The 25,517-nt window shown below is 48.6% G+C and overlaps 1 protein-coding gene and 1 long non-coding RNA gene across 6 annotated transcripts in view; one reads left to right on the top strand and one right to left on the bottom strand.

Annotated features, from left to right (window-relative positions):
• TOX2 (TOX high mobility group box family member 2) overlaps positions 1–25,517 on the top strand; it is a 158,638-nt gene that overhangs the window by 118,975 nt on the left and 14,146 nt on the right. For all 5 annotated transcript variants that reach the window (XM_032263661.1, XM_032263662.1, XM_032263658.1 and 2 more), the window contains exons 4-5: positions 22,578–22,817; positions 25,114–25,341. In XM_032263661.1, coding sequence (XP_032119552.1) covers positions 22,578–22,817; positions 25,114–25,341 — 468 coding nt within the window. The remainder of the gene's footprint in view (positions 1–22,577; positions 22,818–25,113; positions 25,342–25,517) is intronic.
• On the bottom strand, positions 5,916–7,698 carry LOC116540243. Its single transcript, XR_004264360.1, has 2 exons — positions 7,341–7,698; positions 5,916–6,205 (listed from the first exon to the last, which is right to left on the bottom strand). It is a non-coding gene; the product is annotated as an uncharacterized LOC116540243 (long non-coding RNA).

The raw sequence follows: 25,517 nt of genomic DNA, 5'->3' as shown, positions 1-25,517 counted from the left end.
ATAAATTCTTTGGAAAGATGGTTTTAATTAGCACACGTGCCAATTCAGAATGTAGAATGTTCGGGGGAGGCAGTGGGTCACCCGCCCCTCCTTCTTATGTTTCCCCGTCATGTGGAGGTCCCGCCACCTGTCAGGGATCCCTGAGCCACGCTGAGCCCACCCAGAACCTGCCACCAGGCTTCCTGCCTTGAGTCTGTCCCGCCTCCACTGCCCATCCCAGCTCAGGCCTCTCCGCCATGACGTGTCAGCTGCAGAAGCCTCTGACCTGGTCTCCCTGCTTCTGTGTCTCCTGCTCTGGTTCACCCCCGTGGGGGCAGCCAGTGGGAACTTTCTGGATGCAGATCTCATTCCATCTCTGCCCCATTTGGAGATCCTTAATTGAGGAGGCCCAGAGAAATGAAGTGGATGGTCGAGCCCAAATAGGTCCCAGGGACTAGTGGACTTCAGCCAGTGCTTAGGTGTTTGGGGACAGGCAAGGCATCACTGGCAGAAGGAAGTGCCAGGCAAAGGCCAGGAGGCAGGAATGTTCCATGTCAGGAGAAGGGGGGGCCAGTGGGGAGCTGGACAAGCAGAGGCTTGGAGGAAGTGGGTGCCCGACCATCATGTGCCCCAAATGCTTGGAAGTGGAGGAGGTAGGAGGGAGGTCCCACTTAGGGGATCATGGAGGCTGCCAGTCTGGGCTCCAGAGCTCCCAGGCCCACCTGGCTCATCTCTCAACATGTACTGAGTACCTGCCACATGCCAGGCCTCAGGCTGGGCACCGGGGAAATGGTTCGGAGCAAAGCACCAGCCTCAGTTCCCGCTTTCATAAACAGAGCACATAACCAGAGCCATGTACACACTCAGCCGAAGGTATGACCACAGCTGTGGCAGGTTCAATGGGAAAATAACAGGGTGTCAGGAGAGAGAATCACCAGGGATCCTGATGTAGGTGGGAGAGCCTGCTGGAGGAGGGGCATTTGAACTGAGTCCAGAAGTGAGTAGGGGTCGGGGAGGCCAACTGGTCCCAGATGGAAGGAGCTGGGCCAGCAGGGTGTCAGAGCTGCCCCATTTCCAGACAGGGTACTGTGGATTGCGGGGGAGTCTAGTAGAGCCCCAGCAGCAGCCTGGGGAGGAGCTGGAGTGGTTCTGGGAGAGGGATGTCTGTCTATGGGAGCTCATTGCTGGAGGAGGAAATAATCTTCTTTTCTGCTCCCAAACCCTGGCTGCAGTGCTTAGAGCTGTAAGACCTTGAGCAAAACACTGGAGTTTCTCTGCTTCGTTTCATCAGGGTCACTCACGCACTCATTCTTTCCACCCTTACACTTTTATTGAGCCCCTACTATGTACCAGGCACTCTTCTAAGCCCTGAGCAGTGAACAAAACTGATGATAATCCCTGATTCATGGAGCGTGCATTCCCGTGATACAGACAGATTGAAGCAAGGGAGTAAAATGTGCCCTTCCTATCCCTCAGATGGGGGAGGAAAGGCTCCCTGCCAGATTCACTGACACACCCTCCCAGCCCTGGTGCTGTGGGCAGGGCTCTCAGGCCCCTTTTGAAATAGAAACTGAAGATCAGATTCAGGAAGTTGGAGGATTCACAGCTTGGACGGGTCGTTTTTCCTTATCCACCCCCTGTGACCTAGGGTGGCCAGTTTTACCTCCTCAGCTGTCTCCTGCCCATGACATCTGCTTGAGGTGCCTCTTGGCCCTGCCTGTAGCCTCTTGCCCTGAGCACAGGAAAATCTGCTGGGCCACCCACCACTTGCACACCGCTGTGGCTCCCCAGTGCCTGCCGGGCCAACTCCTCATCCCCTTGTGATCTGCCCCTCCTGCCTCCCCAAGCTTCGTCCCTTCCTTGGCCAGAGTGAACCCTGGAGTCCTAGGAATGCCCCCAACACTCAGAATGGCCACCGAGCTGGTGCTGAACATCAGCCTCGCCCTCCGGGTCTGTTTCCATCACAGCAGCTCTGTGGTTTGTCATTGTTTTTGACCAGCAGTTCCTTCTCAGTTCCTCACAAAGATATAGAAAGATAAGTCACAAAGATTAGTCAAAACAAGACGGATCTTGCTGTGCTGACCCGCCTGGTGAGAACAAGCACCGTAGCCTTTCGGGCGCTTTGTGACCGTGGGTAAGAGGATGTGGTGAGGCCTGCCCAGCCTACACCATGCCCCTCTGCCCTCAGTAGTGAAAAGAGCTTAGACTCAGGTCAGACAGACCTGGGTTTGGAGTCTGTTCCTGCTGTGTGCTGCAGACAGGGAACCATGGACCTCACCTCTCGGAGGCTCCATTTGCTCATCTGGAAAGTGGAAACAGCAGCATCAACCTCACAGGGTTGTTAAAAGGACCACTTGGCCCCAGAGATGAGAACATGGCCTGTGAGTGGCAAAGTCATGTCACAGTCACCCAGTTCTGCAGTTAGGATCCCTGTGAGGCATGACTGTGCTGGGAACACCTGCCCTCCACAATTGCACTTTCTGCTCAGCATCTAAATAGAAAGTCGTCCTGTGACGCCTGCTTACTGTCTCCCCTCTGCCCGGTGGTCCCAGCACAGCTTCCGAGATCGACTCCGGCTCTCTGTATTTCCTCCCCTCCCATTCACCTTGGCCTCTGCCTCCCTGTGACTACAGAACTCCTCTGGTTAGGGGCACTGATGGCCTCCACATTGCCAAACCCATTGGGCACCTGCAGTCTTTATCATCCTTGACTTTGGCTGTATTAGATGAGGCTCCCAGTGTCCTCCACTGCTCAGGCCACCCTTTTGCACCCTCCTTTATAGGACTCTCCTGATGTTCCACACTCATGGCTGGGGACCGCAAGGAAGCCCAGGCCATTTCCACTGCTCTGTCCCCTCTCCTAAGCACCAGACCATGCAATCGGCCTGTCCCCACCTAGAGACCCCCACTAGGATGTCATCCCTGAGCTTAGCTGTCCACAGCTGGCCGCTCTCCCCCACTGGCCAGATGTGTCTCTTCTCCTGTGTAAGTAGCCAATGAATCTCACTGGTGATCTGGTGTGGGCTTTGATCATCTGCCACAACAATCCCTAATCCTGCGCCTCTCCTTCTCTCTCGCTTTCTATCTGTCTGAGTCTCAGATGGTGGCTGTATCACCTCTCAGCTGGACATTGCCACCTACTCTTAGCAGCCAAGCTGGCCTTCCTAAAATACAAGTCACTGCTGCCAAAAATTCTTCTGAGTTTCCAGTGAGCCTCAGGATAAAGTCCAATGTCTTCCCCTGGTGTTCAAGGCCACCCAGCCTGGCCCCTGCCTGTGCCTCTAAGCTCCTCCTTCCCCAACCCTCCTCACCCCTCCAGCTATCCTTCACTCCAGCCAAATCAGGGCCTTTCCTGATGCCCAGTGTGCCCTTGACCCTTGATCTTACTGCCTCACTTGGCCTGTGGCTTCCCTCTCGGCCCTCACCACCACTGTGACTGTGTATTGATGTGGGTGCAGATTAGCTCCACAGGGCAGGGGAGTCCCAGTGCTCAGCACAGGGCCTGGCACGTAGCAGATGCTTAATAAATACAGGTGTGCCTGCTATAAAGTGACACATGCCTTTCGGAAAAACCTGCAAAATCCTAAGAAGTGTTTATGGGAAGAATAGAGCTGGGACAAACTACTCAAGGTCTATGCAACTTTGTAACCAGAGCACTAAGAGAAAACCCTTAACAATCCTAATGTATGTATCTGCGCAGTTGAAAAGCATTTGTTAAATTCTTCCTTAAAAACCCTCAGTAAGAACCCAGGAGGCGTGTTGATGGAAGGGGGCTCAAGGAAGGGGGGGGAGGCATTTTGATGGAACGGGGTGTGAGGTTCACTGCTGAGTTATGGAGACAAGGGCAAAATGCACAAAGATGGAGAAGCAAACGGCCGGTGCGTTTATGCCAGAGCATGTGGCCAAGTGGTCCGGTGGGGAAGGCGGGTGAGCGGGCACTGGGAGCAGCGCTGCTTCCTGCACTGTTCGCTGAGTCCTGCTCTGTTAGCGTCCTCTGTGTCCAACTGCTGTTCCTTGGTAGCATGAAATGGCACTGCTCTGGAAGAATCCTGTTTCCTGAGCACGACTCCTCTGCAACACCGCTTTCCCCATTCACTGGAAGGGATGAGAGACCCATGTCACGGGAGCACACTGCATTTGTCGAGTGTGTGAGTGCCCTAGTGGCATGGGTTGTGTGTATTGGTGCAATTAGCTCATTCCATCTGTTTGCCCCGCTGGACTTGGCCCTTTCTGCATGGCAAGGTCTGTGCCTGCATTCTTTGTGTCTCAAGTCCTGTGGCTCATTGCCTGTCGCTATGTAGGTCCTGGGGCTGTGACAGTTCACAGGCTACTGTTTCTGCCCTCAAAGAACCAACCGAGAATGGACCACGTGGCCGGTGGGAGTTACCCAAAAGCACTTTCTGGAGAAATGCCCAAGCTTTCCATGAGGAGACTTCTCAGAGTCCAGGAAAATGAAGTGGATTTGGGAGACCGTGTGGAGGTGGCATGTGCTTCTGGAGGCCCAGCGGTCATGGAGGGTGAAGGGAGGGGAGGTTGGTGGATAACTCATTTGACATTCACTGACCCTGCTAGGGGTCGCAGTGTAGGGTGGGCGCTGGCCTAGGTACCAGCTATACATCAGTGAACCAAAGATCTTTGCTTGTGTGGAATTTACATCCTAGCAGGAGCAAGATAATAAACAGTAAACTGCTAAATAAGTCATGCAGTGTGTTAGCAGGTGTTAAGTGCTTTGGAAGAAAGAACAGAAGCATAATGGGATGGGGAATGCTGGCCCGGTGTGTGGGGCAGGGCAGCAGGTTGCAGCATTGGGTAGGAGGGTCAGGGAAGGCCTTCTGGGAAAACTGAGTTCTGAAGGAGGCCTTGCAGGAGGTGGAGGAGGGAGCAGGGTGAGTATCCCCTGCTGGGTGGGGGGAGAACATTCCATGCAGAGGCAGCAGCTGACCCCCCAGGGTTTTCCAGCTCAGCACTGCTGACACTTGTGCTGGATTGTTCTATGTGGGGCTGCCCTGTGCAGGGAAGGATGCTGACCAGCTTCTCTGGCATCAACCCACCAGATGCCAGGAGTGTCCTCCAGGTTGTAACAACAGTGTCTCCAAAAAATGCCAAATATCCCCCTGGGGCAAAAATGCACAGAGCTAGAAGAGAGCCCTGTGGTGACAGCCTGCTTGGGTGTTGAAGGAAGAGCAAGGGGGTGGGTGTGATGGAGAGGGGTGATGGAGGGCGGTGTAGTGGAGGAGGCCAGAGAGGTGCCAGGTGGTGCTGGTTGGGTTGTTATAGGGGCTTGTGGCTTGGTAAGGACTTTAGCTTTTACTTGGGATGTAGTAGGGGGCTAGTGCTGGCTCTGAGCAGAGGAGAGAGAGTCTGCATGCAGGGATGGGGAGCACGGGGACCCCGCACAGCCCCTGCCCAACCCGAACAGAAACCTCGCACCCCCAGCTGAGCAATCCCAGACCCTGGGGCTCGATGACCCGTATTTGCGAACTTTTCTTCAAAGACAAAACTAGCCCCCAGAGGGGACAAATTGCTTTTCATTTCTATGCTTCTCTGCTGGTGGCTTCATATTCATAACACGATGATCAGTATCACCAGGAATGGGGCTGTTGCCTTAAAGGATAAATTAGTCTGACTCTTAACTCAATAATTAAAACTGTGATGGCGCTCGGCCTGCAGGGATAATATACCATTATTATAGTCGTTTGTTTCAATTAAATGCTTACTGATTTTACGGTAGCAGCTGGGCACCTGTGCGCTACAGCTATTACTGTGAACAAGACATCTAAATTTCAGGAGAAATTTGTCAGCGTGCGAAGGATCTCCCGCCAAGCATGAAAGTGTGCTAGAAATACTTACCGATGAGGCTTTGGGGCCAGGGGCAGGCACGGGGGAGGCTTCCTATTGGTTCTCTTTTCCTGTCTTTTGTAGTGGATTGGTTTTTTTCCCAAAAAGGAGATTATTTTCAATTATTTGATGCTTAAAGCCCCAGGACATCTCAGAGAGCAGTGTGCCCCTGGGAAGATTGGCATGGGGGAGCTTTAGTTGTGACTTCGCACATCATTGATTCTGGGTTACAGTAAGCTGAATCATGCCCCATCAGGTGCCCACGTCCCGATCCCTGAGGTCTGTGACTGTGCTACCTTGTTTATCAAAAGGGGCTTTGCAGCTGTGATGAAGTTAGAGCTCTTGAGATGGGGAGATGACTGGTTTATTCGTGTGCCCATGTGGCACACCTGGTTAAGACTGCACTGGTTAAGACTGTGTGTTCATTTCTGCCTCCCCCACCAAAATGTGCACTCCTGAGGTGCGGTGTTTCTAGCTCAGGGTCTCAGACGTAACGGCCCTCAGGGAATGTTGATTGAATGAATGAGTACTAGGAGCACTGAGCTTGAGTGTGAGCTCAGTGATGTGATTTCAAAAGTACTTTCAAGAGGGAGACAGGAGAGTCCAACGCACGGCACCACTGCTGATGAGGCCACAGAAGCAGAGAGTAAAAAGGCCATGTGATGTGGGGCCACAAGCCAAGGGATGAGGATACAGTTCATCCAAAATAATAATAAGAATTATGGAGATGCTTCTCCCCTGGAGCCTCCAGAGGGAACTAGCCAGCCGGCACCTTTACTTCAGCGAGACTGATTCTGGGCTTCTGACTTCCAGGAGGTGCATGTGCTGTTCTTGCTCCTGCAAGGGAAGGAATTTGTGTGATTTCACAGCATGAAGTTTGTGGTGATTTGTTACAGTAACAATAGGAAACAAATACACAGCCTCCACTGCCTTCTCAGAGGCTGAGATGTGGTGACTGTGACTGGGGAGGCAGATTTGCTGCAGGCCATAGGGCTTCTTGTCATTTGTCAGCGCCCAGACCTGCTGTTGCACTGGTTAAGGTTGTGTGTTCATTTCTGCCTCCCCCACCAGAATGCGCACTCCTGAGATGGGGTGTTTCTAGCTCAGGGTCTGAGACGTAATGGCCCTCAGGGCATGTTGATTGAATGAATGAATGAGTACCAGGAGCACTGAGCTTGAGTGTGAGCTCAGTTGTTGCCTGTGGCTGTCCTCTTAGCACATTTACCTGCAAGCACATTTACCCTCCTCCAAGTCCAGCCTCTGGATACCCCTTTTATCCTGATCTCCCACCTTACCCATCACTCCAGCCCCACCAGGCTCCAGTGGCCTGCAGCGCTCATCACACTGGCCTGTGCCTCAGTGCCTTTGCATGTGCTGTTCTTGCTCCTGGTACATACTCTGCACTGTCTGTATCTTCTGCAGACTTCAAGAGTCAGCTCAGAGTTTTTTCCTGTGGAAACGCTTCCTGGCTCTTGGGCATTGGAGGGGCTCCTTCTCTGGCACCCCACAGGACCCCAGGCACACCTGGGTTGCTGCCCTGGTTAAAACTGTGGGTTCATTTCTGCCGCCCCCACCAGAATGTGCACTCCTGAGATGGAGTGTTTCTAGATCAGAGCCTTAGACATAACAGCCCCCAGGGAATGTTTACTGAATGAATGAATGAATGAATGAGTACCAGGAGCAGCTTGGAGCTCCGGGAGGTCTAGAGAAGTGAAGTGGCCACAGAGAGAGGTGTGACCAGGGCAGCTCAACACAGAGGCCAGCAAAGGACACACAAAGGAGGCTCAAGGCAGTGATGGAAGCTCACAGCAGAGGACACAACAGTGGCCAACTTCGGGGTCTCTGTCACTGTGCAGGCCTGTCTGCCAGGTCTAGACTTCTAGGCTGGACCCCAGACTTGTGACCTCTTCTTTTCCTTCCAGTACTGGCACGCAGGAGCTTTGTCATTGAATTCTCACATCATCCATCCAAGTGTGGTGCGCTGGATAAGAACCCCCCACAGAGATGTCCATGTCCTAATTCCCAGACCCTGTGAACATGTTAGCTTCCATAGACACCCTGTTGGCTCCCGAAACTTAACACATTTCTGCCTGTGCTCATCACCTTCCCTCTGACCAATTCTGCTCCTCCTCCTATGTCTCCACCTCAGAGAACTGCAATAGCCACCCCTTATCACCATTTCATCCCAAGAGTCTTGCTTGACTTGGCCACTACTCATTGCACACATTCCACTCAATTACCTATCAATATCAGTCTTCCTCAGTGCCTCTCAGACCTATCTGATAGATTTGACCACTGCCATAGACTACTCCAGTCCCCTCTCTGGGACCTGTTGTCTCCTCCCTCAACTGCCTCATCCATGTGGAGCCAGAATGGTTCCATAGGGCAATTCTGAACACATACCTCCCCTGCTGAAATCCCTTTGATGGCTCCCATTGGACTGGGAGAAACTTCTGCCACTCTGGCTCTCAGGCCTTTTGCTGTCCATCCCTGCTGACCTCTGAAGCCTCAGTGAAGCCACCTCAGGTCCTGCCAGGTCCATCTCAGCTCCACGGCTTTGTACAGGCTGTTACCTCTTCCTGGACACCCTCCCTCTCTTCACCAGCTAACTCCTGAGCAGCTGCAAGAGTCAGGCCAGGTTCTACTTCCTTTCGGTGGTATTCTTCTTCTGCCGACTGGGTGGGGAGGTCTCTGCACACGTCTTACTCCCATTGCCCCCACCACCACCACGCAAGGCCTCTTGAAGGAGGGACTGTGTTCTGTTAGTCACGTGTTCTCTGAACCCAGCATCTTCACTTGGTACTGGACGTGCTCAACAAAGGCTGCTGAGGGGCTGGAGGGAGGCATGGCTGATTCACTGTGGTGAGGCTGGTTCTTGCCCCTCTCAGCAGGACCCTGCTCAATGCCTGGGAGATGCAGAGGTGCTGGGTAAGGGGGTGGCAGGGGCCAGTCAGGTGGCTGTCATCAGTCAGGTTCCCTGGAAACACTCTGAGATGGAGCTTGTGCACAGCAAGTTTTGGGGGAGCAGTCTCGGGAATGTCACCAATGAGAAGTAAAGGAAGCAGCCTGGGGCAGAGAGAGAACAGGAACTGACATGCATTGCTACAGAGGCCTCGGCCAATCCAGGGAGCTCTGGAATGCTAGGATGTGCCTTTTGAGATGTCCCAAATTGATGTCCCAAAGGAGCTGGGTCTTTGAACCCCACATCACTGGATGCAGGCCACCCCTTGGAAGGGGTTGTAACCATGGGAGAAGCAGCTCTATCAGCCACAGGCAATTCCTGGAGAGGGGTAGAGCTGCGAGCTGTCAGGAGCCCACATGCCCAGCAGCTGGAGAACTGAGTGCCGTGGTCCTGAAGGGGCTGCCAGGGTGTGCATGCCTCACTATTCCCCACAGGGGTCACAGCTGCACTGATTTTAAAGAGACTGCAATGTGAGGTCAGAGCAAGAGCTTAGCTGGTGGACAGTACAGGGCTTGGCCAAGTGAGAGCGCACTGAGCAGGTGTTCGCTGAGGCCGTACTGGGCAAGTGGGTATGGTGACGAGGTAGGGCTGAGGACGCAGGCGTGGGAGCCACACAGACATTCATGTGAATCTGGCTCTGCCGCCTACAGTCAAATGACCTCAGGCATGTGACTTCTCATTCTGAGCCTCAGTTTCCTCATAAGTCAAATGTTGATGATAAGCACCCCTTTCTCCCATGCCTGAGTAAGAATCAACTGTGGTCAACAGGTCAGTGTCTGCCAAACACTACCTGCCACATAAAGGATAGCATTTCTACCATTGCTGCTACTTACTGACCACACTTCACTACCAGAGGAGTTGCCAGTCTGTGGCCTTGGGCCAAAGGCCCTCTGCCTGTTATTGTAAATAAAGTTTTATTGGAACATAGCTACAGCCCTTCATTTGCATTCTTGTCTATGGCTGCTTTCCTGCTTCTGCAGCAGAATTGAGTAATGATTAGAGACCATCTGGCCTGCAAAGCTTAGAGTATTTACTATCTGACCCTTTACATCGTTTGCCACCCCCCAGATCTGACAAATACAGCACATATTTGTGAAGCGCCACTCCTGCGCCAGGCCTTGTGCTGTCACTTTTAGTGTCCTTGGAGCCTCCCTCCTGGCTTCTCTCTCCTCTCAGATTTCAGAACCTTCTATTGTTTCTCACCTCTTTTTATTTTTTTTGAGATGGATTCTCGCTCTGTCGCCCAGGCTGGAGTGCAGTGGTGCGATCTCGGCTCACTGCAACCTCCACCTCGCAGCTTCAAGCGATTCTCCTGCCTTAGCCTCCCTTCTGTAGCTGGGACTACAGAAGCCCACCACCACACCTGGCTAATATTTGTATTTTTAGTAGAGACAAGGTTTCACCATGTTGGTCAGGCTGGTCTCGAACTCCTGACCTGAGGTGATCCACCCGCCTCGGCCTCCCAAAGTGCTGGAATTGCAGGCATGAGTCGCCGTGCCTAGCTGTTTCTCACCTCTTCTTAGCCCATTTGAGATCCAGTTCAAGCTCATACCTTGAGCAAGTTCATGCGGGAATGAAGAAAGGAAAACTTTTGTCTTGAACACCTGCTACATGCCTGAATCTCTACAAAGTTACCTTTTCATTTGATCCTCACATTTACCCCATGAGGGCAGGGTCATTGTTACCCCATGTTGAAGCTGTTAAGATCTGTATGGGTGCAGTGAAAAACATCTCAGACTCAGAAGACAGGCAGGATTCTGGCTTTTCTGCTTTCTGGCTGTGTGATCTTAGTTAAGTCACTTAACCTCTCTGGGTTTCAGGGTCTTTATTGTCAAATGGGGTGATATGAGTGCTTACGTCAAAGATTTGTTGGTGAATCTCCTAGCATGTTCCTGGGGCGTAGTGAGCCCTCACTCGCTGAAATACCAGATATCATTACCATTATTATTATTGCTACCATTCTCTATAAATGAGGACGTTGGGATCTGTTGGAAAGCACTACTCTTTATAAATTACTCAGTGTCAGGTAGTACTTTAGAGCAGCGTGAGAAGGGACTGATACAGAAAACTGGCACTCAGCAGTGGGACGGTCCTGTAAAGATACCTGAAAATGTGGAATTGACTTCGGGACTGGGTAACAGGCAGAGGTTGGAACAGTTTGGAGGGCTCCGAAGAAGACAGGAAGATGTGGGAAAGTTTCGAACTTGCTGGAGACTCGTTGAGTGGTTTTGACCAAAATGCCAATAGTGATATGGGCAGTGAAGTTCAGTGGTCTCAGTTGGAGATAAGGAAGCTATTGAAAACTGGAGCAAAGGTCACTCTTGCTACACTTTAATTTCTGATTGTGCTCAGAAACTAATGAGCAGTGCTGGGAGCCGTGGCTCACACCTATAATCCCAGCACTTGGGGGAGCTAAGGAGGGTGGATCACCTGAGCCCAGGAGTTCAAGAACAGCCTGAGCAACATAGGGAGACTCCGTGTCTCCAAAAATACAAAAAATTAGCTGGGTGCTGTGGCTCCACCTGTGGTCCCAGCTCCTTGGGAGGCTGAGGTGGGAGGATCGCCTGAGCCTGGGAGGTAGAGGCTGCAGTGAGCTGTCTTTGCACCACTGTACTCCAGCCTGGGCGACCGAGTCCAGACATTAAGGAGAAGTTTCTGAACCTTTTCAAACTGAAGCAGGAACTTAAATGAGAGCACAATTGAGCAGAGCCTCTGTTGCCATCGGAAAAAAGACCCCACAGCGTATACATCTGTCAGCATTTCAGATTGACCCTGTACATGTACACAACTATGACTTGTCAATTAAAAGAAAAGAAAAAAATTTTAATTCTGGGGGAAAAAAGAATTCCACCTTCCCGGGCTGAGTGTGAGGCTGTGTTGAGTGACAGCTCATTTAGGCCTGGGAGGAAGCAGGGTGGCTGCCAGCTCTGTGAGTCGGCAGAAGGCGGGAAGGAGGAAGGTGTGATTTTTCTTGTTCTCTCCTCGCTGTGTGGGGTTACGCTGAGCACACGTGGCCGCTCTCCATAGAGACTGCAAATGGGGAATTTGTAAAACATGCCTTTGTGTTCCTGCAGCCCTGCGAAGCTATTAAGCCCTGCGATCCTAATTACGTTCACAGCCGCCTCGTTCCTGTTGCCTCCGTGTCTCCTCCTTCCTGGGGCGGGTGCAGATGTGGCTCGGGAATGTGGCCATATGTTTCCATGAGCGAAGCAGGAGGCTGGCTTCACTTGGTTCCCAGACATCTCATGAGTGCCGGCTGCCTGCCCAGCCCTCTGCCTGGTGCTGGGAGGCAGGTGTCTCCGCATTGAGCAGATGCTGGGAAGAAACAAGGAGAGCTCTGCCAGAGGCTTGGAAAGAGGGCGAGGCCAGAGGATGGAGCAGGAGAGGGAGGGCTTCACGGAGGAGGTGATGTTTCAGGTAAGCCACAAAGGAGGATGACACAGAGGGCAGGTGTCCAGTCTAGAGAAAAGCGCACATGTCCCTAGGGAGCTCTGGGAAGAGGCTGGAGAGGTCAGGAGGAGAGAGATTGTATAGATCTTTGTGGGGTATTGTACATGGCTAGGCCATTGCTAAGTGGGCCTTCGGGAGCTGCTGAGAGAGGAGAGCAGGGAGGAGACATTTCATGCCCCAGAAGGGTCACTGCAGGGGCCAGCATGGTGCCTGGACTCAGGAGGCCATGCTGGAGGCCAGGACCAGGGCTGCATAGCCTGAGATGGCCCTGAAATCAGACCCTGACACAAAGGTTTCGGTGCAGGAAGTTTGTCTGGGGGGTAAACCCAGGAAGCCCATGGAGGGAAGTGATATGGAAGGAAAGAAAGTTATGGGTTGTTACCACTGTGAGCAACAGGAACCTGGTCCTGCTGTGGACCCCATGAGCGACTGTGGAAGTGATCCTGGAAGGATGTCAAGTCTTCCGTGACACAACTCAGAATTGTCCCATGGAGGGGAGAGGAAGTCGAGGTTTCATCTACAAACTCCTGTTCCTCACCAGCTGAGGGTCATTCCTGGGGCCCCAATTGCTTAGGACTTCCAGGCTGTTTGGGGGAGAGAACACCCTCAGGCAGGGTGCTGAGGGAAGCTGTCCGCACGCACAGTAACACTCTGTAGGGACCCGAGGTGGGCTGAGGGCCAGGGGGCAGGGTCCCCACAGCATCTGCTGCAGCTGATCAGGACAAAAGGCCATAGCTGCTAAAAGCACTGGGTCAGCGGAGTGTGGATTCTGATTGGAGTAGGGGTTTCGTGAGCTGGTAGAGTGTTCTAGAATGTGTGGAGGGATGGACAAGGTCTCTTTTTTTTTTCTTTTTAAGACAGAGTCTCACTCTGTCACCAGGCTGGAGTGTAGTGGCATGATCTGGGGCTCACTGCAACCTCTGCCTCCTGTGTTCAAGCGATTCGCCTGCCTCCTGAGTAGCTGGGACTATAGGTGCGCACCACCACATCCAGCTAATTTTTATATTTTTAGTAGAGACAGAATTCACCATGTTGGCCAGGATGGTCTCGATCTCCTGACCTCGTGATCCACCCGCCTCGGCCTCCCAAAGTGCTGGGATTACAGGCGTGAGCCACTGCGCCCGGCCAACTTTCTTCTTTTAAAGGCTAAAATTGGCTCTAAGCAGAACACGTTCTTAGGTGTAACATGGGAATTTTAGAATCATCATGGGGGATGCCCCTATCTGTAGGTGTCCATGGAGGAGCCACAAACTCACTTGGAAGAAAAGTAAGATGGGAGGAAAGGTCAGACAGAACCTGAGGAACACCAGCGTTTAGCAGGTGGGCTGAAGAAGAGCAGGAAGGACTGGCTGGTGAGGTGGTTAGACAGCCAGGCACTGGGCCCTGAACCAAGGGAAGAGGGCTGGAAGGGAGGCGGCAGGCCCAGGAGTCGAGGATGGAGAAGTGTCTTGGGGAAGGCATCATAACTTAGGGAGGAAGGTGATACCTTGGGGAAACTCAGCTCCACCTTTAGTAGCTGTGTGATCATGGCCAAGTCTCTTGGCCTCTCTGAGACTTGGCTTTTTCTGCTGGGGATGATTATATTCTACCTCTTATGGTAGTTACGGTGATTAAATTAGTCATATGTGGACATGCTCAGCACGGTGACTGGCACATATTAAGTGCTTAATAAAAAAATCTCTCCTCCTCCTGATGAGGATGGTGGTGAGGACGCTGAAGATGATTAGAGCGGTATGGGTAGTGATGAGGACAGATGCCAGGTGAGTCGCTGATGGGAGGAGTGGCCCAAGGACAATGAGGAGACACAATCGTTTGCGCAGTTGGCTGCACGGAGAAGAAGGAAAGTTGGGGCAGAAGTTTTTAGGAGACCTGGAGCTAATAGAGATTTTAGTATAAAGATGGGAGAGGAGTGATGCTGACGAGATGCAGCCAACAGAGAGGGGAGACCGGCGCGGACCCGATGGAGGCGGAGGCTCTCTAGCAGCAGAGCCCGAGATAGGTTCATGTGAAGATTGTTTATTGAGGGAGGGGCTGCAGGAATCAGGGTTTGCAGGGGAAGGGGCGGAGCACAGATGTAGCCTCCGCTGGAGACTTGCTTCAGCCTGATTCCACTGGGAGCCCTGGAATGCAGCCACCCTGCACAGCAAGCAGGGTAGCCTTTTGCACCGCTGTGCCAGTCAAGCAGTGGTGAGGTCTGCTGCAGGGCGGGCCATTGGCATTAAAGAGGTGTCATAGCCTCCTGGGAGAAGCAGCTCCTATTTGGCCAAAGACGGTTTTCTGGAGATGGGGGCAGGTGCCAGGGCTCCTGGCACACAGGGGAATGGGTACAGCAGCGTGGTCGAGGGTATGGGTTCCGGCACTGACAGTGTCCACTACAGCAGGCATCCTCAACTAGCAGGTCTCAAATCAGGGGCAGTTTTCGCCTTGGGGAAATTAGGACAAAGTTTTTAAAATGCTCTAGAAAACCTGGGGTGCTTTGTGGTTGTCCCCATGCCTTGCTGGTTTGTATCTGTGAATAGCCAGTCATGTACTCTCTTTACGAAGGGGACTGTCTAATGGACTGTGAGACCCTGAAGTGCAGTTGGGGAAGGGGGGCTGTCTCATCCCCCTTTGTGTCATTCACATTGTGTCCATCACAAAGCATGGACTCATGAAAGGTCTGACTATGTATTGAGAATATGTTTGTGACTATAGTGAGAATGAAGCTTCTCCACAGAGGCCTGACATCCTTCTTGGATCGTATCCAGTTCTGCTGCCGTGGCTTTATTTTTATTCAATAGATCCAACAAGCATTTGCTTTTGCAGTGTGCAGGCTTGAATCTAGAAATTAGGGTATAAAGAAGAGTCACTGGACAATTGTACAAGATCTGTAGTTCTAAAGAAGGCAGATTCTGAGAATCTTACTCCAAACAATAGGCAAAAACATTCATAATAAACTTCAATTATATGGTGTATCCATGTGATAAGAAGAATTTGCAGTCAGGAAAGATTGCTTTCAGGTAAAACATGTGTGTCAATCTCTTCTCATGCTGCTAATAAAGACATACCCAAGACTGGGTAATTTATAAAGGAAAAAGATTTAATGGCCTCACAGTTCCACAGGGCGGAGGAGACCTTACAATCATGGCAGAAGGCAAAAGAGAAGCAGAGGCACATCTTACACGGCTGCAGACAGAGGGCTTGTGCAGGGGAGCTCCCGTTTATAAAACCATCAGCCCTCATGAGACTTATTCACTATCCCAAGAACAGCACAGGAAAGACCCGCCCCCATAATTCGATTACCTCCCGTTGGGTCCCTCCCACGACAAGTGGAAATCCTCTTTTTTTATAGGGTGGGATCTATTATATCCCTACCAGACAAAATTTGTTTGCATTTCTATGGACAAGAATGACTTTTACTCTACCTTGCACCCATTAGCATGGCTTCTAGAAAAGAGGGCGGGAAAGAAACAAGTGGCATGGATGTGTAGAAACTGACGCCGGAACCCTCGTGTGCTGGGGGGGGGAGTGTGAGGTGGTGTCGCCACTATGGAAAACCGTATGGTGGTTTCTTAAAAATTAAAAACAGAATTACTGTAGGATACAGCAATTGCAATTCTGGGTGTCTACTCAAGAGAATTGGAAGCAGTCTCTCCAAGAGAAACGCATGCACCCACGTTCCTAGCAGCATTCTTCATAATGCCCAACCAAGTGCCTACCAGCGGATGAATGGAGGCTGGGTTGTTCAGCCCTAGAAAGGGAAGAGAGTTCCAATTCAGCTACCACATGGATGAACCTTGAGGACCTTATGCTAAGTGAAATAAGCCAGTCACAAGAGAACAAATACTGTGTGATTGCACTTGTTTGAGGTACCTGGAGTAGTCATATTTCTAGAGACAGAAAGTAGAAGAGTAGTTTCCAGGGCTGGGGGCAGAGAGGAATGTGGTCACTGAATTGGACCTTTGTTCCCTGAACAATACACGCTTGTATGTATAGACTACATTTAGCTTATCCATTCATCTGCTGGTAGGCACTTGGTTGGGCATTATAAATAATGCTACTAGGAACGCGGGTGCATGCGTTTCTCTTGGAGAGACTGCTTCCAATTCTCTTGAGTGGACACCCAGAATTGCCATTTACTAGGGACAGAACGCCAGTTTTGCAAAATGAAAAGAATTCTGCGGATGGATGCTGGTGATGGCTGCACAATGGTGTGAATGTGTTTAATGCTGTTTAACTGTACACTTAAAAATGATTAAAATGGTAACTTTTATGTATATTTTATCACAATTTAAATTTTTTAATAAGTAAAAATTAACAGTTGCATTAATACCACCTTTTTAGAACTTACAAAGTTGTAAAATAGCCTAGACAAAAACATATACTCCTATAGAAGCAGGTAAGCCCAGGGGTCCACTGGACAACGCCCTGCGGTTCACTGAATGGACACTCCTTTGTCCATTTCAAAGTCTTTTGCAGCTTTCCACGCTGTATGTACGTCTTCTTGTGCATATGGGAAAGTCCTTTATCATCAACATCTGGGAGTAGAACTGCTAGGTTATAGGAGACGTGCATCTTCAGTGTACTGAGTGCCTCCAGGTTGCTCCTGAAGCGTTTTACATACTAGTCCACACTCCTGACAGCAGTATATGCAGAAACCTAAATGGTCCAGTAAACTTACGAAAAGGTGATCAGCCTCGCTAGTGATCAGAACTGTGGAAATCAGAATGACTTTGAGAGAATTTCACACTTGGCAGGTTTGCAAAACTTCAAAAATCTGCCATTATCAAGAGTTGGTAAAAATATGAAAATCCCTGAGTCAGGAATATCTGACGGAAGAATTCTAAAGCAGGCGGCTGGGAAGAAAAATCAAACAAGCCCTAACATTGAGCTCTAAGGCCAATATGACCTTGGGGAGATAATGCCAGATTCTTGTTTAAGGCTTATAGAAGGAAGAGTGCATAAATTGTGGGTTAGGAAGAGGGGTGTTTAGAGAATAGATTTTAAAACCTTCTATCCTTTAAAACAGTTCACTTTAAATGTTTCTCAGATGCTTTTATGATTAATAATCAAATATATATATATAAATAGGTTAAGAACTGGGTTAGAACCCAAAATCTACCTACACACTGTTTGTGCTGAATATTATGCAGGACGAAAATACAACAGTGAAAAATTAGAGTGATAATGGTAGCAGGTAAAGTAGGATTTAAGACAGAAACATGAATTACAGCAAAGATGCTTATTATTTTTTTATGAGCAAGGAGAAGCCACAGTAAGGACATAGCATTCTGGGACCTTTACGGGATAAATAACTTCACATTAGTATGTATGAAGAAAATTTGTTTAAATTTTGGAGAGAAACTGCTGGGAACTCAATAGGAATGGCAGGCTTTATGGAAACAGTATACAGCTAGTGCTCGACCACGGTCGGGACCGCGGACCGGTCGTAACACGATTTGGTCGTAAGTTGAGTAGGTTATATGTACAGCTGAAATGGTGCACGTGGAGACGGTAGTGCTGCCGGAAGCTGGTCCGCACTGTCGTACACCCAGCTGGGCAACGTTTGCGCTGCCAGACGCGGAGCAGTCGTGGCTAGAGATTGTGGTCGTAAAGTCGAATGGTCGTAAGTTGCATAGGTGGTAAGTCGATCAATACCTGTAGTGGTTTCTCAAAAACTAAAAAACAGAATTACTATAGGATACAGCAGTTGCAATTCTGAGTGTCTACTCAAGAGAATTGGAAGCAGAGTCTCCAAAATATACGAGTGTACCCAATTTCCTATCAGTATTCTTCATAATGCCCAACCAAGTGCCTACCAGCGGATGAATGGCTAAGGTAAATGTAGTCTGTACATGCACGGGTGGATTGTTCAGCCCTAAAAAGGGAAGAAAGTTCCAATTCAGCTACCACATGGATGAATCTTGAGGACCTTATGCTAAGTGAAATAAGCCAATTCTTTTGAGATTTTACACCTAGTCAGTCAAAACTGTTTATTGAATAGAAATACGGAAATATTTGTACCATATATGGTATTATTTCCGATATACATGAACAATATTGCAAAAATTGATCATACTTGGGTGACAAAATAGTTTGTACACCAAACCTGTGACATGCAATTTGTCTGTATAACAAATCTTCATATGTACTCTTGAACCTAAAAGTTTTAAAAAAGGAAAAACAAATTGTTCATATCCTAAGCTATAATGAAAACCTCAATACATTCCAAAAAGATAAAATTCTAGGAGTCATGGTCTGTGATCATGGTAACAAAAGGATACATTTAAAGACACTCTTTCAAATAATTTTAGGGTAAGAAAGAAAAATCATCAGTATAGAATTTTTTTTTTTTATTTGTTTGATGTAGCTACATTTTTCAGGAGAAAAATCGTAATTATAGAGCCGGGTTTCTCAACCTCAGCACCGCTGCCATTTTGGGATGCATAATTCTTTGTTTAGTGTGGACATCCCAGGCCACCCCCCACCAGATGCCAGTAGCTTCCCAACCTCCAGTTGACAGAACCAAAAATGTCTTCAGATAAATGCCCCTCCATGGTAAAATTGCTCATCTGAACTCCTGTCCTAGGTGTTTCTATTACTAAAGAAGAAAACGTGAAAATAGCTTAATATGAAAACCTGTGTAAAAAGCAATATATGATACCTCAAGTCAACATTAATAGAGAAGAAAGCAGAAGTTAATGAATGATCATAAAAGTTGTCAAACTGATTTTTAAAAATATAAGAGCTGGTTCTTGAGCTAGACAGTTGAAATATATCAACTTTTGGCCTGGTGCGATGGCTCATGCCTATAATCCCAGCACTTTGGGAGGCTGAGGCGGGTGGATCAGTTGAGGTCAGGAGTTTGGGACCAGCTTGGCCAACATGGCAAAACCCCGTCTCTTCTAAAAATACAAAAGTAGCCAGGTGTGGTGGCATTCACCTGTAATCCCACCTACTCAGGAGGCTGAGGCAGGAAAATCGCTTGAATCCAGGAGACGGAGGCTGCAGTGAGTTGAGATTGCATCACTGCACTCCAGCGTGGGCGACAGAGAAAGACTCTGTCTCAAAAACATAAAAATAAATATATAAACTTTTGAGAAGGAAAATTTTAAAAAGCAACATCTATTCACAATATTACAATTTTGAATGGGAATTGATGAAAACCACAGAGTATATTAAAAATATAATATCCAGTTACATGCTAGCATGTGTTAGTATCTGGATAAAATGAATAATTATATATTTTTTAAAGTATACATATATATAAAATTTACCAAAACTAACTCAAGAGAAAATGGAAACTAAAATAGACCTATTAACCATGAAGGATACTGTGAAAACAAAAAGCACTGGGCCTCAGATGGTTTTCTGTTTAAGCTGTTTCATTCTCTAAGGAAGATGTAATTTATATGTTGTTTATACTGTTCCAGGACATAAGGAAAAAGTGCATTTTCGAAAGTTGATCATAATAACACCAACATTTGATAAAAGTAATCCTAAAAAAATAAAAACTAAGAGATATGTAATTAAAAAAAAGACATGCCAGACACATTCAAACAAACATACAGGCAAGGACAGCATTATTAACATCAAACTCCACTGAATTCAAGGCAAAAAATGAGACAAAAAAGATACTTAATAATGATTCATCTATAAAGAAGATATAATTGCCCGTCTTCTTTTTGCAATAAAAACCAACATCAGGGCCGGGCGTGGCGGCTCATGCCTGTAATCACAGCACTTTGGGAGGCCGAGGTGGGCAGATCACTTGAGATCAGGCGTTTGAGACCAGCCTGGCCAATGTGGGGAAACCCCGTCTCTATTAAAAATGTGAAAATTAGCTGGGCATGGTGGCGCCACCTGTAGTCCCAGCTACTTGGGAGGCTGAACCAGGAGAATCTCTTGAACCTGGGAGGCAGAGGTTGCAGTGAGCCTTGATCACACCACTGTACTCCAGTCTGGGCAACACAGCAAGACTCCATCTCAAAAACAAAACAACACAAAACAAAACCGACATCAAATTTCCAAAACAAACACTTTAAGCATTAAAGGGAGGTTTTTTTTTTATGGAAGCAGGAAAATTGGAGGCAATCTGGACAAGCCTGTGTAAGATTAAAGAGCCAAAAAGGTAAGGAATCTAAGTAATCACTGACGGAATGATAGATAATATACTGCTGTATTCATCTGCAAACACAGCCTGTTCTTTGTAAGGACCGTGGAATATGTATACAATTTAATCACATTTGGGTCCCAAAGAAAACTTTAACAAAATCTCAAACTTGTGAATAGTACAGACCCCATTCTTTGATCACTTTTGTTACTAGAAATTGTAGCCAAGCAAAACAAAACAAAAAATAGCCACTTAGCATTTCAAGAATGGATATTTATCCATTCCATCAGTATTATTTAGATTCCTTACCTTTTTGGCTCTTTAATCTTACACAGGCTTATCCAGATTGCCTCCAATTTTTCTGAAATTTTACTTCTTTTCTCCAATTTTATTTTTTTAGCCTCTCTTTTTAATGTAAGTTCCAGGGTATATGTGCAGGATGTGCAGGTTTGTTACAAGGTAAATGTGTGCCGTGGCGGTGTGCTGTACCTAGCAACGCATCACCTAGGTATTAAACGCATCATGCATTAGCATTTTTCTTGTTGCTCTCCCTCCTGTCACCCAACAGGCCCCAGTGTGTGTTGTTCCCCTCACTGTGTCTAAGTGTTCACATTGTTCAGCTCCCACTTATAAGTGAGAACATGCAGTGTTTGGTTTTTTTGTTCCTGCGTTAGTTTGCTCAGGATAATGGCTTCCAGCTCCATCCATGTCTCTGCGAAGGACATGATCTCATTCCTTTTTATGGCTGCATAGTATTCCGTGGTGTATATGTAACATATTTTCTTTATCCAGTCTATCATTGATGGGTATCTGGGTTGATTCCGTGTCTTTGCTATTGTGAATGGTGCTGCAATGAACATACTTGTGCATGAATGTTCTTTATAAATCTTTATAGAATGATTTCTTTATAAATCTTTATAGAATGATTTCTACTTCTCTGGGTATATACCCAGTAATGGGATTGCTGGGTTAAATGGTATTCCAGAACTCTTCTTGAACAACTCTTGGATCAAACAAGAAAGTAGATTTTAAATGTTCTCATCTAAGCAATGCTATGTGAGGTGATGAATATGTTAATTAGCTTGACTTAATTATTCCACAGTGTATACATGCATCAAAACATCATATAATACACATAAACATACACAATTTGTCATGTGTCAATTAAAAAATAAAATACGACTCAACTATTGAGGAGGAAGCAGCAATTATAAATCTTTAAAATGCAAACATAGGGATGGCTAAAGAGAAAACGAGATGTTAAAGGACTAGAAAACAGAAGCAGAAGTGATCAACTTGAGAGTGGATTCTTTTGAGGAGAAAAGAAACAGCCCACATAAACCTGAAAACCCATTTGCTTTCCGAATGAAGAAAAGATGAGAGAAAAACACAGATATTTGATATTAGATATTAGAAAGGGGAAGTAACTACAGAGGCAGAGGAAATAAAAATCGGAAAAGTATGCAAACTAGTATGTCCGCTGAACAGGGTGTGTATATATATTTAGGTCAAGAGTACTATTCTAAATGTATGTTTAGTGTTAGAAAAAAAACCAGTAGCTTTCTTATATTCCAGAAGTAACCGCTTAGAACATAGCACAGGGAATGGAGTTAATAACAAAATTACTGACCTGTAGAAAGAAAAGTGCTCAACTTTATCAAGAAATGTATTTATTCAATGTATCTAGCACATGCTTCTACAATATAGGGCTTACTGTCTGCCAGGTACATTTGATCTTTAAGAACCCTAGAGTATAAGTTTTCTCATATCCACATCTTACAGATGAAGAAACCAAGGCACAAAGAGGTTAGGTAACTTGGCCAAAGTCACCCAACTGGTAGAGGTAGCAGGACCAGGATTCAAAATGAAGTTAGCGTCCAGGTCTGTGTGCTTTGCTATCACGGTGACTGGTCAATTCATGCAGAGATGTATCACATTCCAGGAGGGAAGACTGTCTCATCTGATGATCCATCACAACTGGACTGAGCTCTCTAGCAGGGGCTGAAATCCATAGCGTCTGTGCAGTGTGAATGGCAGTAGAACGGCACTCAGCCGAGGAGCTGCCGTTTTCCCACGAATGCACCAAATCATGCAGAGTTCCAAGTAGTGTGGGGCTCCACCTTGAGATTCACCTGTCGGGGATTGGAGCGGGAGTTGCACCCATCACGTCTCCTCTGCATTCCCTCCTCTAAGTCTGCTAGCACAGGTGTGATGGACAGATCCTTCCTAACTCAGAGCCCCTGTCCTCCTCTCTTAGATCCAGGAGATGGTCCACTCGGAGGTGGCCGCCTACGACTCAGGTCGGCCCGGGGCCCTGCTGGGCCGCCCGGCAATGCTGGCCAGCCACATGAGTGCCCTCAGCCAGTCCCAGCTCATCTCGCAGATGGGCATCCGGAGCGGCATCACCCACAGCTCCCCGTCACCCCCGGGGAGCAAGTCAGCGACACCCTCTCCCTCCAGCTCCACTCAGGAGGAGGAGTCGGAGGCGCATTTCAAGGTATGTGTGGGGGAGGAAGAGAGCCTGAAGCTGCGCTCCTGTCGGCAGTGATGGGGTCCTGTGGGGAAATGGGCATCCCCTCCCTCTAGTAAAGACCATAAAGTCCAATGTCCCAAGGCCCTGTAGGTGCTATGTGTTCCTGGTGGCAGTTAGGATGTCCACCACCAACCTCAGTGGGTTTCTGTTAAGACAGTCAGGCCACAGCAGAAGCCAAGGAAAAAGCCCATTGGCAGGTGGAGCAGCTGGTCAGGGGGATGGCACCCATAGGGGCCTTGGGACATTGGGCTTTGGCTGCTCAGTGTGCTGAGTATCCTTGACAAGCTGTGTCCCCTCTGGGCTCCCACGGCCTTATGTGTAAAGCAGAGAAAACGTCAGCAAATGTGGAGGGGGCGGGGTGAGAAAATGCTGTGGAAGCTGGCAAAGCCTGACTCCTGAAGGCCAGTGGGCGATTTCAGAGGTGTGGATGGCTTCAGCAAGGTCACCGGGGTCACATTTATGGCCATTTGGCCCTTTTTGGAGAAACTATTCTGACAAAAATGTGTGGTCCAGCAGACGGCACCTCTGGGCCTGGAATATTCACTGACCTTGAGGGTGGGGTGCACAAAAGATCCCTCCACTGGGAATGCACATCCCCCCAACATTTCTGGAGTCAAGTGGTTTGGCCTCTTCAAAACATGGTGGGGATGAGAGCCCCTTCATTGCATTGACTCCAAATCTGCTGCCCGGTGAGAGAACACCTTGTTTTACCAGGGAGGAAAACAGAGGCCCTGAAAGGCAAAGACACAGGTGTTTGCCCGGGACCTCCCAGCAAGCTAGTGGTGGAATCAAGACTTACTTCCCTCTGTGCCTCCTACCTCTGTCGAGCCAGCGTCCTTTCCATGTGGTGGCCTTGCAGAGGCCTGGGGCAGTTACCCTGGACTTTGGGGTTTACGTCCGGATCCTGGCCCAGCGTCATCCTAAGGATAACCTGGCCTCTATTATAGTCCATGCAGGGACGGTTTTTATTTAACCAGCATTCCCTATGGGCCAGACGCTGGTCCAAGCACATAACACGTCTTCGTCCATGTAATCTTCATAAAAGCCCTATGGGGCAGGGACTGATATTATCTCTGCTTGGCAGATGGGGACACTGAGGCACAGAGAGGTTAAGTAATGTATCCAGTGTCACACAACTAGTAAGGGGGGAAACCAGAAGTAAAACCCAGGTGGCTGCAGGGGCAGTCCAGCGTGTGTGCCCTCCACCCCCTGCCTGCTCAGGACTTTATCGATGGTGACATGCCTCTTTATCCCATATCTTGCTCGGGCCGCACCACGGTGCTAACGCAACTGGGGCTTGGAGAAGGGGGTGGCTGCAGAGAAAGCTTCAGGAACAGAATCATGTCTACTGGCCCGTGGCTTTCTTATCAGTTCAAGATGTCACCATCCCATTCCTTCTACCACCTTGTCCTGGAAGCCCTAAGTCACGTGTTCACAGGATCATGGTCCTGCAGTCTGTCCAGGGTGAAGCCACTGGCTCCAGGGCTGACCCAATAACAGTCACGTTAGCCTCATCCTTTCCCCACTTCACAGGGGTCCAGGGACTGAGCCACCTGCTCGAAACTGCAGAGCTGAAACATGGCGGCGGAGACCAACCTTGTGTAGTGCGGGATCCTCTTTGGGGATTATTTGTGATCACAAGTGGGAAGGCATTAGAAATGTATATATACACACATTCCAAACTTGGAAATAGGTCCTCTTTCAATGTCATACCAAAGCATGGCTACCAGGCTCACTCGAGAATTATCTGATTCTCTAGGAAACTGGACCTTAGCTTTGATTCATTGTTCATTATTGATTAGGGGATTTTACAACTCTGTAAAAGATGATGTTACCTTGGGGGAAAAAAATGATAAGGGATGTAAGTGATTTTTGTCTGATTATAAGGCAAATTAACTTTGCCCTGTAGAGATGCAAATTTCTGTCCAGTAGAAAAGATTAAAAGTCCCAAAGGGGGTAGTTTTAGCGCTCTATTGGGCACTAACCTGCTTTATGTGTGATTTAGTCATCTAATTCCAGCATTCTTTCAATTCTTTCGGTGACCATAAAGTCGTCTTCTCCTCCTGTGTTTCTCTCAATCAAGTTTACAATCATGCTGCTTCTCTTTGATGAGTTAAACACCCAGGGTGTGTGTGTGTCTGCCCATTGCCTCCCCCACCTAGCGAGTGGTTATGCGTGTGTGAGCAGGGCTGGAGAATTGAACGCCTTTGGCAGGTGGCCCTTGCGCTTCTTTGGTTTCTGACTCTTCTCATTCGGGCAGATCTCGGGAGAAAAGAGACCTTCAGCTGACCCAGGAAAAAAGGCCAAGAACCCAAAGAAGAAGAAAAAGAAGGACCCCAATGAGCCGCAGAAGCCCGTGTCGGCCTACGCGCTCTTCTTCAGAGACACTCAGGCTGCCATCAAGGGACAGAACCCCAGTGCCACTTTCGGTGATGTGTCCAAAATCGTGGCCTCCATGTGGGACAGCCTGGGAGAGGAGCAGAAGCAGGTGAGCCTCCATCTCTTCCTGGGCCATCCCCTGAGGCTTTGTGGTCCTGGAGCCAAGGACAGACTGTGAAGGTCTGAAACCAGGCCCAGCCCCTGGGACTAGCGACTCTTGCAGAGGCCTTTCCTGGGCTCAGGTTGCCCATCTGTAAACTGGGAAGCTAGCTGCCTTCCAATTCT

The sequence above is a fragment of the Sapajus apella genome, unplaced genomic scaffold (genome assembly GCF_009761245.1).
Source record: "Sapajus apella isolate SASKATOON/1434 unplaced genomic scaffold, GSC_monkey_1.0 scaffold137, whole genome shotgun sequence".
NCBI lineage: Eukaryota > Metazoa > Chordata > Mammalia > Primates > Cebidae > Sapajus > Sapajus apella.
This window is presented reverse-complemented; position numbering and strand designations above follow the sequence as displayed.